We start from the raw sequence: 13,421 nt of genomic DNA on the forward strand, positions 1-13,421 counted from the left end.
GAGCACAATGTCGTCGACATATAGCAGCAGATAGTCAGTCTCATCCCCACGGCGGTAGATGAAGAGAGACGTGTCAGACTTGGCCTCGGTGAATCCCAGTGTCATCAAGAACGTGGCGAACCGAGAGTACCAAGCCCGAGGAGCCTGCTTCAGTCCATAGAGAGACTTGTTGAGCCGGCAGACCATATCTGGACGACTCGAGTCCACAAATCCCGCTGGCTGAGAGCAGTAGACAGTCTCTGACAAGGTGCCGTGAAGAAACACATTCTTCACGTCCAGCTGGTGCACAGGCCAAGTGCGCGAGAGCGCAAGCGAGAGGACCGTGCGCGTAGCGGGCTTCGCGACCGGGCTGAAGGTCTCATCATAGTCCACACCAGGCCGCTGAGTGAACCCCCGGAGAACCCAGCGAGCCTTGTAGCGCTCCAGTGTGCCGTCAGCCCGACGCTTGTGCGTCCAGATCCACTTGCCAGTCACCACATTGCAACCAGACGGACGCGGCACGAGGTCCCACGTCTGGTTGGCAAGAAGAGCCGCGTACTCCTCTTCCATCGCGCGACGCCAGTGGGGATCCGCCAAGGCGTCGCGGACAAAGGTGGGTACCGGAGAGACCCGCGGCTCTCCCTCGGTGGCGGAGAGAGTCGCGGCCTGGGACGCCATCCGCCGAGTCACCATGGGATGGATATGCCGAGGATCCCGATGAATGACTGGCGGGTGGTACACCTCCGGCTCGGCTCGAGAGGGAGCCGGAGGTGGCGGCGGCGGCGACGGCTCCGGTGTCGGCGTCGCAGGAGCCTCCGGAGCAGGAGGCGGCGCCGGTGTTGACGCCGAACGACGCTGGTACACCTGCACCGGCTCAGCGTACCGCTGCGGTGTCGGGGTCGGCGCCGAGCGGCGCCGTACACCTGCACTGGCTGAGCGTACCGCGCAGGTGTAGGGGAAGGCACCAGGGCCGCGCGTGGCGCAGCGGGTGACACCGGGTCCGCGCGCGGCACGACCGGAGGTCCGGGACCGCGCGTGGCGCAACCACGGGCACCGAGGCCGCGCTCGGCGCAGCAGGGATCACCGGAAACGGTGCTGGCGTGCCGGGAAAACCTGCAGGAAAAGGACAGACATGTAACAGTGGCTGAACCACCGTGTCGGTCGGGAACAGAGACTCCAGCTCGGGGTCAGGAGAAGGTGTAGAGGAGGTGGAGTAGGGGAAATCCGACTCGTCGAAGACGACGTGTCGGGAGATCAGGACGCGGCGAGTGGTGAGGTCAAAGCATCGGTACCCCTTGTGGTCAGGGGAGTAACCGAGGAACACACAACGAGTCGAGCGGGGCGCCAGCTTGTGAGGAGCGGTGGCGGAGGTGTTAGGGTAACACACACACCCGAAGATCCGAAGGTGGTCATAGCGAGGAGGGGTACCGAAAAGAGCGTGGTGTGGAGTGGGAGCAGGAGAAGTAGTGGACGGAAGACGGTTGAGCAAGTAGGTGGCGGTGTGGAGGCTCTCAGCCCAGAAGCGCGGGGGGAGAGAAGCCTGGATCAGAAGGGTGCGCACGACGTCGTTCATCGTGCGAATCATCCGCTCAGCCTTGCCGTTCTGAGGAGAGGTATACGGACAAGACATACGCAGCTGAACACCCCGAGACAGGAAGAAAGACCGGGAGCTGGAGTTATCGAACTCCCGCCCGTTGTCGCACTGGACGGCCTTAACGGTGAGGCCGAACTGAGTGGACACCTAGGCAAAGAAGTGGAGGAGGGTGGGGAAGGTCTTAGACTTGGCACGCAAAGGAAACGTCCAAGAGTAGTGCGAGAAGTCATCGACCACCACCAGATAGTACTTGTAGCCAGAGAGGCTGAGTACAGGGGAGGTCCACAGGTCACAGTGAACAAGGTCGAATGCATGCGTCGCATGCGAGGAAGAAGAGGAAAAAGGAAGTCGAACATGACGACCGAGCTGGCACGCATGGCAGAGGGGCTTAGCAGGAGCCCTAGTACCAGGAACATCGGTACTACGACCGAGCTGAGCCAGAACGTCGCGGCCAGGGTGACCAAGACGACGGTGCCAAGTGGTGGAAGACGGCGTCGCGGCAAAAGCGGCAGACCAAGACGGTCAGGGCGAAGAAGAAGACGAGAGTGGTGCAGCGGAAGAAAGAAGGCGAAGGGTGTAAAGGGGCCCCATGCTGTCACACCGGAGTAGTGGACGCCGGGAGGCCGAATCCTTTACAGTGAGGCCAGAAGAATCAAACTCGATGGAACAAGAATTGTCAGCTGTAAACTGACGAATGGAAAGAAGGTTATGAACCATCTGAGGAGCAACAAGGACATTGGGAAGACGAAAAGAGCCAGGAGCAGAACCCACGGCGGTGACAGAAAGGCAAGATCCGTCACCAACCATGATGGAAGAAGGACAAGAGGGGTGTGGGGGTCGGACAGAAGAGAGGATACCGGCATGTGGTGTGGTGTGGAAGGAGGCACCCGAGTCGGCGATCCACTCGGTGCTGACCGGCGGCGTCCGCCCCATGGCGCTGAAGGACTGCGCGAACAGGGGAGCAGCTCCGGCAGTAGCAGCACCGGCGGCGATCGGCTGCCTGCTGAAGGCGTTGACGGCGAACGGCTTGGCCGCGGGGGGCATCCCGAACGCAGGCCACGCGGCGGCGAGGGAGGCAGTGGCCCGCGCGGAGTCCCTGGGCGCAACGGCCTGCGCGGCGGGCGCGGCGGGCGCGACGGCGGCCACAAAGGTGGCGGCGGTGGCCAGGTCTGCGGGCGCGACGGCCTGAGCCTGCGCGGCGGGCGCGATGGTGGCCTGCGTGTTGGGCGCGACGGCCCGCGCGGCATGCGCGGCGGCGAGGGAGGCGGCAGCAGCGGCGGCGCGGGCCGTGGATCCAGCGGCAGGGGCAGGACCAGCTCCCAGCACAGCAGCCGCAGTGGTTGCCAGGTCGGCGCCGCGCCACGCCCCCGTGGCTCCGCCCAGGACGGCTGGAGGAGCGCCAGAGGTCAGCCCGGTAGCGCCAGAGGCGCGCCATGGCAGAGAACCGGCGGCCGCCGGGGCAGGCGCACGCCAGGCACCCTGGGTGGCGGCTGCAGCGGCGCCGTCCGCGTCCAGAGCAGGGGCGGACGCCCGCGGGGCAGGTGCATGGCAGGGTGCTGTGCCAGGGGCCGGCCCGGCGGCGCTAGAGGCGCGCCAGGGCAGGGCAGGGGCAGCCGCCGGGGCAGGCGCGCGCCAGGCCGAGACGGCAGCGTCGGCGGCGGTGCCCGCGGCGTGTGCAGCACCCGCGGCGCCCGCGGGCTGCACAGGCAGAGCGGTGGCAAGCAGAGGAGCGGCGTCCGGGGGCCACACACACGCCGCGCCGGTAGCAGGGGAGGCCGCGCCGCGCCCGAGCACGGGCTGCGGTGGCGCAGGCTGCCCAGGCGGCGGCGTGCCCGTGGCCCACGCGTCGGGAGGGGCGGCGCAATGGAGGGCGCAGGGCAGGGGAGGGGGCGCCGTTCAGGGGAGCAGCAGCGCAGGGGCCTGGGCGGCGCCCCTGGGCGGCGGCGGCCCAGGAGAAGGGGCCCTGCCCCTGGGTGGCGACAGCGCCCAGGGGGCAGAGCCCCTAGGCAGCGGCGGCGGCGCAGTGACGGCGGGGTTCGATGCCGGCTGGGACGGAGACACTCGGAGGGGTGGCGGCCGGAGTTGGACTGGATCCACCAGGGAGCCGCGCGTAGGGGCGGCGGCGCTGTCGTCGGTTGCGGAGGCCGCTGGAAGGGGAGCCGCGCGCAGGGAGAGGAGGAAGGTGGCGGCGGCCCCCTGCGCGGCGGCGGCGGCACACGCCGTGTCCGCGCCCCCCGCGTGCGGATCCGCACCGCCCACGGGCGGATCCGTCGCGGCGGCGGCCTGCGGCTGCCCAGCGTCGAGGGGGCGATGGCGACAAGGGCGGCGGCTGCAGCGGCGGGCGCCCAAGGCGCGGCGGGCCATGGCGCCGGCGGCCAGGCGGCCAGCGCAGAGGGGGCGCCGCCGGGAGCAGAGGAGAGGGGAGGGAGGGGCAGCGCTGGCGGCCGGCCGGCCATGGCGGCGGCGGCGGCAGAGTAGAGGAGAGAGAGACTAGCCTGATACCATGTAGGAAATAATAATGGCTTGTATTCATCCAACCCTAGAAGGGTGGGTATATATAATGACTATACATGGGCCTCTATACACACAGGCTTAATATACTCCAACAATATATTTGCTAATTGCTCATATTCTAAATGAACCAAACCAAACTGGATGTGCATGAGTAATTATATACCAGAAAAACCTGTCATGACAAGTGTGCCAGGTTTTTTTTATACTCATCTTATTGCGTTAAATATGTTCCGTGTTCCGGTCTGCCCACACGAGGAGGCAGCCTATTGGAGGACGGACACACCTTCCGCACGAGCTAGGAACCCTGCCGCCGTCTACTTGCGCCACCGCTTCCTCCCAGGAGTGGTGCAGCGAGTCTACATGCCCATCCGCTTCCTCCCAGGAGTCTAATTGCGGGTAAGTATCTACATGCAAGATGTAGTCTACTACATCACTTTTATTTTGTTGTAGGGATTCGTCTCAACTTTTTACATAAGTAGTTCTGTCAGGTAGCTAAATTGATACAATTAGATTTTGTTTGTTCTCCTGGTTCTATCAGAAAGAATGCAAATAATTTCCAATCTGCTTCAAAATAGTAATACAGAAAATTATTTTTTCATTAGCATTCTTTCATTTGCGAAGCCATTTTTGCAAATGCTCATTTCATCTTGTGATTTCAAAATATGTTTTTTCATGCTCCTATTATTGCACTAAATAAATTCGGATCCCATAGCAACACACAGGCATGATGGAGGCCATATTGATCATGATCTTTTAGTTGTTTCCTGCAGGATTTTAACTATTCCGCTTCTTGTGCCCTGGACCCTCGTGGAGATGGATCAAAAGGGACATTGGAGCAGGATCAATCATAGTTGTTTATGAGCTCTGTTCTAATTTTGCACATCGCAAGAGAATTATCAATTCCAATGTATTTCCAGTTATACCTTTCATTGTATTTGTTGGCATGGCATACAAGATACAGTTCTTCATCAAAAGTTTGGCAATAAAAGGCTGAAGTTCAATGAAAGCTCCCACTGATCTGATTTGAAACCTATTTCAAAAGGTAGTTCATTGTTCGTCAAGTGAATGCCAAGGTAATTAAAATGCTGATTAAACAGTTTTATATTTTCATTTCAAACACCTTTCTCGGTTTGCTTATGGTACATTATGTATTCCCAATGAGAAAAATTCTTCTGTACTATTGCAGGATTTAAAGATTTTTAGAGCTGGATTTTGGTACACATTAAAAATCATTTCGTGACTCGGCCAACCATTTCTCTGGATTTTGGCGCACACATTCTTTGCGAGCAAGATGGATCTGTTCCTTAAAACTGAGCAATAGTTATGTTTGGACATACATATTTGTATTCAATAGTCAAGATTGGCATAATAGGGAAATTGCTTGATGAATGTCGTCCCCATTTGGTTGATGAAAAGGTGCTAGAACTCCTATTGGTTGAGGATGCTGCCTGCGGTGCCTAGCTAACTGTCCGGCTGCAGGTGCTGGAGACTGGATTGCCATGAAAAAAATTTCACCGGGCATTCAACTAGTGAACCTTGAATTTGGATTGTAAAACACTCCATTAGTGGCGCATAATATCCTTAAGGAATCAGAGTACAAATGATAGCTAGCAGTTATTTACAGCGAATAGCGAATTCATGAAGATACAATGATGATCTATGAAAGCCACGTCTTCAAGCTGCGGGCTCCGGATCAATCCTGAACGTCTTGCCGAGTTCAGGCAGTGTTCAGCGTTGCCAGGGTGCGCTTCAAGGCCGGCACGCTAAGTGGGCTGTTCTTGCTCTGCTCAATTCAAACAGAGAGATAGATCAGCATCAGTTACTGCACACCTGCTGTGTGGTAATTGAGGCCATAGATTGTGAAGACAATAAAGAGAGGGAAGAGTAATTACCGCTGAGCAAGTACGAGCCCTGATGTTGCACACAGGGTAGTTCGGCGGGCAGCAGCTGGCATGATCCTTGCAGCAGGTGGCACCTTGAATTGGGCAGCAACCCCAGACCAAGCATACACTCCTGAAGCCAAAAGCGCAGCAGCAGGTGCTGCCTGCTGAGCAGGAGTAGTTCTCATCACACACATTTCCAGGGGCGACAGGGGGAGGCGGTGTAGGAGGGGTTGGAGATGGCTTGGGAGGGTTGGGTCCCTTCTTCGTGGGGTAAGATGCCATCATAGCAATTCCACACTTCCCAGAGGTGGCATCAATGTTGCGCTCCATGCGGATGTACCCATCCTCACCCCACTTAGGACCCCATGAGTTGCGGACGATCCAGAAGTCCATGCCGTTCTCGGTGCCATAACCGACCGTGACCACACCATGGTCAAGGTTTGTGGTGCACTTTCCGCTAAAGACACCCTGTAAGAATGATCAAAGGTAAAGTTAAGATAGGCAGCATATTTATTGGATTAACATAGGCTGCTTGATGCAGCAAGCGTGTTTACCGATTTGTAGAGCTGGAACTCGCGGCCACCAGCCTCAATAGCAACGCTAACTGGCTGGTGAGCAACCGCCTTCTGCAGTGATTTCTCATCATTTTTCGGCACATCTTCATAGCCATCAATGCTCACAACCTTTGCATTTTTCTGCAATGACCAATGTACCAATCTGAACATGAGTAACCAGTATCACCCATAGTCACAGAATTCGGGGTCGATGCCTCGTCCCTCGACCCGGGAACGTCGTTCCGATTCGAGGGTCGGGGTCGAAGAGGGTCAGTGTCCCATTCAAGGTTGGATCGTGTCCCGGATTGAAAGGGGTCACAGCCCCATTGCTAGCAGATTTAATTGGGATAAGGAGGTTAAGGACAGTGGATTGGTGTGGTTTTTGTTAGACAATGAGCTGAGTACGTGTAGCATGGTCTAAATGTACTCTTTTATATGTTTCTTATATGCTTGTGCAGATTAGTTTCTTCATTAGTAGCATATATATAGTTTTTGTCTTTATCGACCCGAAGATATCGACCCCGATGAATCGGGGTTGCGTCCCACATAATAATTTATCGTTCCATAGATGTATACCCCCTTCGTACCATAATTTTATAAAGTGACGACCCTCGACCCTCGACCCCGTTCCTCGACCCGGTCGACCCAGGAACTTTGTGACTATGGTATCACCAGAAAGAGGGGAAGCATATGAAGGGGATTAGAAGATGTACCCTGTTCATGTCGCATTGGCCATCCACAGCTTTGTACGGGTAGTCAGCTTCAGTGTCAATGCCTCCGTTCTTTATGATGAACTCAAAGGCGGAATCCATAAGGCCACCATTGCAACCACTGTTCCCTCCATTGGTCGAGCACTCCACAAGTTCTTGCTCTGACAATGTGATCATCTCACCAGTAACAAGTTTGTTAATGCTTTCAACTGTGCTTACTGCAGAGAAAGCCCAGCAACTTCCTGCATGCCATCATTCAATAACAACAAATTACAAACGAAGGGTAATCGCTTCCCCATGACTGCATGAGTTACAATGGTACTGACTTGTATGAGAGTTGCAACCCTAATTATACTCTTCAAGGATAATATAGATAAACTGTGATTTGCAGTCAAATATGGCATTTGCCTTTTTGCCCTTTTTTCCTCCTTGTGGGGAAATTTTACAAGCAATTATAGTTATTTTTCTTCTTGCAGGAGGAAAAAATATCATACAAGGTTTCAACAGGCCAGAATCGGAGAAAAGCAAAAACAAACTTTCCCACTATGGTCAAACAGAAAAGGCTAGGTGTGATGCAGCATCTAATTAATGTATCCCTCGAAAAGGAATTTAGCTAACTTTGGTATTCAAGACATGATGGTCAACATGTCCCCAGCAGACCTTCCATTGAAAGACCACAAGAAAAATAAACCTAAAAGAGCTTAAACCAGAACAACAATTTGGAAGATAGCTGAACTGTAACCCTCAAAATAGGGAAAGCACAACCCGGAGGGCAAGTCCAAGAAACGGTGGTGACAGTTCCGTCCAAATTCTATACAGCACGACTCATGGCCCTTGCTTCGTCCAGAAGCAAAGAATGAAGGGGAAAAAAGGCACCTTCTGTACAGTTCATCTTACCCCGTTGAAAAATTCTTAAGCACATAGGTGAATCAGCTACTAAAATCTCAACCATCATAATCCAAGCAACCAATATTGTTGATTAAACCTCATAATAAATTGTAAGAGAAAAGATTCAACTTTACTTGAGTTTTTCGGACTACCTAAAAATCCATCTTTTTCAACAACAAAAGTAGTGTGCTTAGAAAAATAACTAAAGCATCGGTCAGATATGTGAGCAGCTTTGCAACGATTAAAGCCCAAAACTAAGTTCAGCACTTGCCAGATTAAATAGATCCTAGGGGACCAAGATGCAATTAGCGTGCGCAGATCCGAAGTTACCGTCCAAAAACTAAGGAATCGCATCTAGTTGATAACTGTGAGATGGATCAAACGACATAAGCCGAACAAGGATGATGAGAATTTCTCACCGCATTGCCCCTGGTTCTTGATGGGAGCAACGGCACCCTTGTTCCTCCAGTCGACGGAGTCCGGCAGCGCCTCGACGCCGTCGTGGCGGTACCTCTCCCCGACCACGCGGTCGCCCCGGGCGGGGAGCCTGGCGCCGAGGTAGGCGGCGCGGAACTCGTCGTTGGTCAGATCGGCGAACTTGTTCATGCCGAGGGTGTACCCGTGGTCGGCGGCTCGGGCGTTGTGCGCGTCGACGAAGCGGAGGTTGTCCCAGAAGACGCGGAAGCGGCGGTCGTGCTCGCCGAGCGCGTTGTAGGCCCGGCCGTGCTCGGCGAGCCAGAGGTCGTACATCGCCCGCGCCTCGGCCTCCGTCCGCTCCAGCCCCCGCGCGCCGTGCTCCTCGTTGTAGGAGATGATGGACATGTCGGGCGCCGCGGAGGCGGCGACGGCGAGGAGCAGGAGGAAGGCGGCGGCGGCGAGGCCCCGGCCCAGAGCCATGGCGGCGGACGTGACGAGACGAGCGTCTCTTTCTAGACCTCTTGTCCCCCTTCGCTTTCTTGTTTCCTCTCCTTTGGGTTTGGTTTTTGGGTGCGGAGTTGGGGGGTGGACTCGGGCCGGATTTATAGGCACGGATTGGAGAGTTTGGGTCGGTTCGGCCTATGGATTTAAAGTCGCCGCTTTGGATTGCTTTACATTAAACTAATCGCCAGTAGTGCATCACCCATAGAAATCCTAATGGTAAGAGCATCTCCAAAAGTTTGTCATATTTTACTTGACATATCTTGTATTTTACTAACTTTTAAAAAGATATGTCAAGTAAAAAAAAACTTATCTCCAACAGTTTGGCATAATTCACTTGCCAAATCCAGATCTAAGTTACGTCAAAAACCCTGAGAGAGAAACAAAATTATATTTATGTCCTTCCACATCTTGAAAACTTAAATCAGGAACCCTTTTCTGTTATTTATTTCTTTTTTCACCCTCCCACCTGACTAGAAACCACGATGCCAACCGCGCGCCGCACGTATATTTACGCGCTGGAGGCTGGTTTTTCCCAAATTGTCAAAAATTGCCAAGTCTTTTGCCAAACTGTTAGAGGAGTATTTTTAACGTTTTTGCCAAAAATCAAAGATGGCAACTCGATTTGCCAACTGCGGGAGATGCTCTAATACTATTTTTTTAGGGTAGATATTTCTCGAGGACTGTATCTCATCTCGATATATACTTTATAAAGTTGTATATTGTTTTTGTTATCAGAGTCCTGATCAAAGGACGGAAGCAGCGTGGATGCCTTCTCCGGGCTTAAAGAACTCTGCACGGGATTATTGATCGGATAAGACCTCTACAAAGTCTAGAGCGATGATGCCCTGTCATCGTAACATGGGCAGTTACATTAAACAAATTACATGTGGGGCCTAGAGAATTGTGGTGTTAGTTTTTGTTATTACATACAGGTTTATTCAACATTTCAAGCGAGATTCACGTTTGTGAGTAGTATTGCAGCTAGGATGGGTGAGACTAAAATAGCGTGCGCGAGGTGGAATCGGATGGGAACTCTCACCGTCAACCACCGTTAACATGGGCTGTTAAGTAGGAGATGGACATCTACGAGATTCTGTCAACCGAGGGTACTTATCACCATCTCTGGTTCTATTCTATTCATCATCCAGGGCCGTCTCATCTCGTCTCCAAGAGGCGATGGAGAGCCACGTACTCCCATTACGGATACGGGCCGACGAGCCGCAAGGAAGGCCGACCGGTGGCGTGTCGCCATGCGCGCACGCCAGGCTCCTTCCGCGAAACGAACGTTTCGAGTGGAGCGGAGCTCCGATCCGGCTGGGAGACGAGACGCGTCAACGATCTCGGCAACTGACGCAGCGGGCGACCGGCTCATTTAGGGCGTGCTTGCCATGGCTGTGGAGCTGAACTCCAGCAACTTCAGCCAATTTTCTAGCCAAACATCTCAGTTTTAAAACTCTATGGAGCTGCCAACTCCATAGAGCTATAGTGCAAATGAAGGTGGAGTTTTGGAGCACCTCTTTTGCTTTTGCTTGCTGCTCCAGAACTACCCTCGGGTCACGGGCAGGGTTAACGTATCCGACCGGTGACCGGTAACCGCCGGCCTCCGGTTCCGGTATACCGGTCCGGTTTGGCCGGTTACCGGTCGGAACCGGTGGAATTCAAATTTGAATTCAAACTTCCCCGTTCAACCGGTTCCTACCGGTATACCGGTCGGTTAGGCCGGTATACCGGCCGGTTTGGCCGGTATACCGGTCGGTTTGGATGATAACCGGCCGGTTTGACTGGTAACCGGTCAAATTCAATTTTTTTTCTTTTTTTGTTTAAATTCAAATGCCCACAAAGTATACTAAATAAATGTTTGTACAACATATTTTAGTCTAAATGAACCATCCAACTCTTTTTTATACTATTTTTACATTGTATTTGTATACTTTCGTATGCACATTTTTTTATTTAACTTATAAATTCCGCAAACCATACTAAATAAACGAATTTTTGAGAAAATTTGACACCATTAGATTCTTTGTATCTTGAAATATTTTTAGGAATTTTTTGGGAATTTTTTATTTTTTTGAATTTAAATTTAAATTTTGAATTTGGACCGGTTTCATACCGGACCGAACCGGAACCGGTCCGGACCGGTTTGACCGGTAACCGGTCAAACCGGACCGGTTACCGACGGTTCGGTTAACCCTGGTCACGGGTCGTTCCGTGCCGGCGTGCAGGCCGTGATGGCGTCGCCGTGTCACGGCCCCAGCGCGGCGCCCCTACCCAACCCAACCAAGGGAAGAAACAAACGCAGGGCCGCGCCCGGCGCCACGCGGCTGGTCCGCCCCGCGCCCGCCCCGGTGACGCACGCGCATCACGTCGCGCACGGCACGGGCGCGCCCGCCCGCCCATGTTCTCGGCCGAGAGCGCGCGTGCGGCGCGGGCCGTCGTCCAACTTGGTGGCGGGCTGGCGGCGGGCGAGCCTCTGCCACCCACCCGATCGCCTCGGGAACCGACCGGGTCGAGCGGTGTGCGCGAACATGGAGGGGAACATGGGGGCGTTCGATTGATATTCCCCTGCACCGCATGCGCGGCAGACCGGGCGTGGAACGTGCGGCGGCGTTCATTTGACTCGCCGGCGCACAAGGGATCACGTGCCAGTCTTATCTAGAGCAGCCGCAGCGCAGGCCGGCATCCTACTCAGGTGGCGGAAGGGGGCCGGCGGCCGGTAAGGGGGAAGAGGGCCGGGAGGGTAGCGGGTGCCTAGTGCACTAGTGCTCCGACTCGGAGCCGCCAACCACCGTCCGCCGGCCTATGGGACCGGCGATTTCGGCGGCTGGCGGTATCGTCTCTGGCTTTGCTTGCCCCCCTCGCGTCCCTTCCGGCCACCGCGGCGCACCCGTTTCTTGCGCGCGGCGCGCCCATCCCTAATTCCCTGACGGGTAGGCTACCAGCCACGCCATTTGCCGAGGGAATCAGCATGGCCGGGAACACATTTTCTTCTGACGGAAGCAATGGAATCTGGAGGTCGACGGCGGACTGTGCCCTATTCACGTATTCATCCAGGCCATGGACCAATAATCTGCAGCAGCAGCAGCGTCCGTCCACTAGCGACCATGTCTCCGTGCCGACCATGTCAAGGTAGCGACATCAATCATTCCTGTGTGCTAACTTATTATGGTAGTATAGTGTTATGATCTTTCTGAATAAAATTGTGCGTGTAGTATAAACTAGCAAGCATTATTGATTATGATTGCAATAATTAATATGCTGGAAAGCAAATACTAGTAGTATCACATCGCCGGACGGAGACTATGACTATTGCATTGCATTGCATTGCATCGCATCGCACTGGCGAACCACAAGTGCTGCTTGCCCCTACGTAATGTATAATCCCGTCCCTAACCAACCAGGGCTCGCCAAGTCCTGATCAGTCGCTTAAACATACCATCGCGTCCAAGTCTTCGCCCCGGCCTTGCTTTTGGGAGCGCCCAAACGAACTAGCTAGGCGTTTGACTTTCTGACAGGGTACTGGAAATCACGCTCTGCACCTGCACCCGTGCCATTTCCTTCATCTCGCAAAGATGCTATCCTCCGCGGCTTTCCCTTCCTGACCAAGAAACGTTTTCAGCCCTTGCCAAGCAACAGCAACGCCGTTAATTGCAGCTTTCGCATGCGGTGGAGCAAGCGATGGCAATGCTTAAACAATTCTCACACGATGACACGGACTCATAGTGGACTGTTTCACGGACGTTGGATACAGTGGATGTACCTGGGCGCATTTCTAGCTTCCGTCTGAGCTGCTGCGCTTCATCCGTCAGACCGTCAGGCTATCAACTGGTGGATGCGTTTTTTTGTTGTTGTTGAACAATTAAAATCCTATGGTAAAAGACAAAAAAGAACAGTCAAATCATGCAATGCTCTGCTCGTATCTGAAACATTAAAATTTATATCAGTTTGCTCTGAACGGAGAAGGATAATATAGTACGCTGAAATTAAGGTGCTGCATCATTGGGCATGGTGATTATTAGAGTACACGGCGCACCATCTCCATGACTCCATGGCTCTTGGAAGATGCAACTCGATCTCCGGTATTGTTCGTTCTTTATGGGTGTCTTTGTCGTTTTACACCCTTTCCCTTGCCTCTATCAGTTTAATACTCTACTGGCTGGTGATCTACACATCCATTTTTTTAAAAAGAGAGAGAGAGAGAGAGAGTTAGAGATCGATTAGGTCAAATTAGCTACACTTCTAAGGCTTCAATTCTTCATAAAACATACTTTCATTTCAGATTATAGTCCACTTAAGCTTGTTTGAAGTCAAACTTGTTCCACTTTTATGAACTTTATAGAAAAGAATATCTTTATCTACAACATAAAACTATCTTCAT

At 53.7% G+C, this 13,421-nt stretch overlaps 2 protein-coding genes and 1 long non-coding RNA gene across 3 annotated transcripts; 1 reads left to right on the plus strand and 2 right to left on the minus strand.

Annotated features, from left to right (window-relative positions):
- Positions 1–3,469: 3,469 nt before the first annotated feature.
- On the minus strand, positions 3,470–3,937 carry LOC120640383 (skin secretory protein xP2-like). Its single transcript, XM_039916211.1, has one exon. It carries the CDS (start codon positions 3,935–3,937, stop codon positions 3,470–3,472), a length of 468 nt encoding a protein of 155 aa, XP_039772145.1.
- A 250-nt stretch (positions 3,938–4,187) lies between these two features.
- Positions 4,188–5,476, plus strand: LOC120642826. The gene is made up of 3 exons (XR_005662747.1): positions 4,188–4,483; positions 4,858–5,160; positions 5,274–5,476. It is a non-coding gene; the product is annotated as an uncharacterized LOC120642826 (long non-coding RNA).
- A 132-nt stretch (positions 5,477–5,608) lies between these two features.
- On the minus strand, positions 5,609–9,107 carry LOC120642819 (oryzain beta chain-like). Its single transcript, XM_039919421.1, has 5 exons — positions 8,542–9,107; positions 7,238–7,476; positions 6,525–6,665; positions 5,980–6,438; positions 5,609–5,870 (listed from the first exon to the last, which is right to left on the minus strand). Exons 1-5 carry the CDS (start codon positions 9,017–9,019, stop codon positions 5,805–5,807), a joined length of 1,383 nt encoding a protein of 460 aa, XP_039775355.1. The 5' UTR covers positions 9,020–9,107; the 3' UTR covers positions 5,609–5,804.
- Positions 9,108–13,421: the final 4,314 nt, after the last annotated feature.

The sequence above is a fragment of the Panicum virgatum genome, chromosome 7K (genome assembly GCF_016808335.1).
Source record: "Panicum virgatum strain AP13 chromosome 7K, P.virgatum_v5, whole genome shotgun sequence".
Classification (NCBI taxonomy): domain Eukaryota; kingdom Viridiplantae; phylum Streptophyta; class Magnoliopsida; order Poales; family Poaceae; genus Panicum; species Panicum virgatum.

Bases quoted from the DNA above. Each gene is read 5' to 3' on its own strand.
- LOC120640383 (XM_039916211.1), bottom strand. From the start codon at position 3,937: ATGGCCCGCCGCGCCTTGGGCGCCCGCCGCTGCAGCCGCCGCCCTTGT.
- LOC120642819 (XM_039919421.1), bottom strand. From the start codon at position 9,019: ATGGCTCTGGGCCGGGGCCTCGCCGCCGCCGCCTTCCTCCTGCTCCTC. The intron at 7,477-8,541 runs GTGAGAAATTCT...GATGGCATGCAG, and splicing joins CAAGAACCAGGGGCAATGCG to GAAGTTGCTGGGCTTTCTCT. The intron at 6,439-6,524 runs GTAAACACGCTT...TCATTCTTACAG, and splicing joins AGTTCCAGCTCTACAAATCG to GGTGTCTTTAGCGGAAAGTG.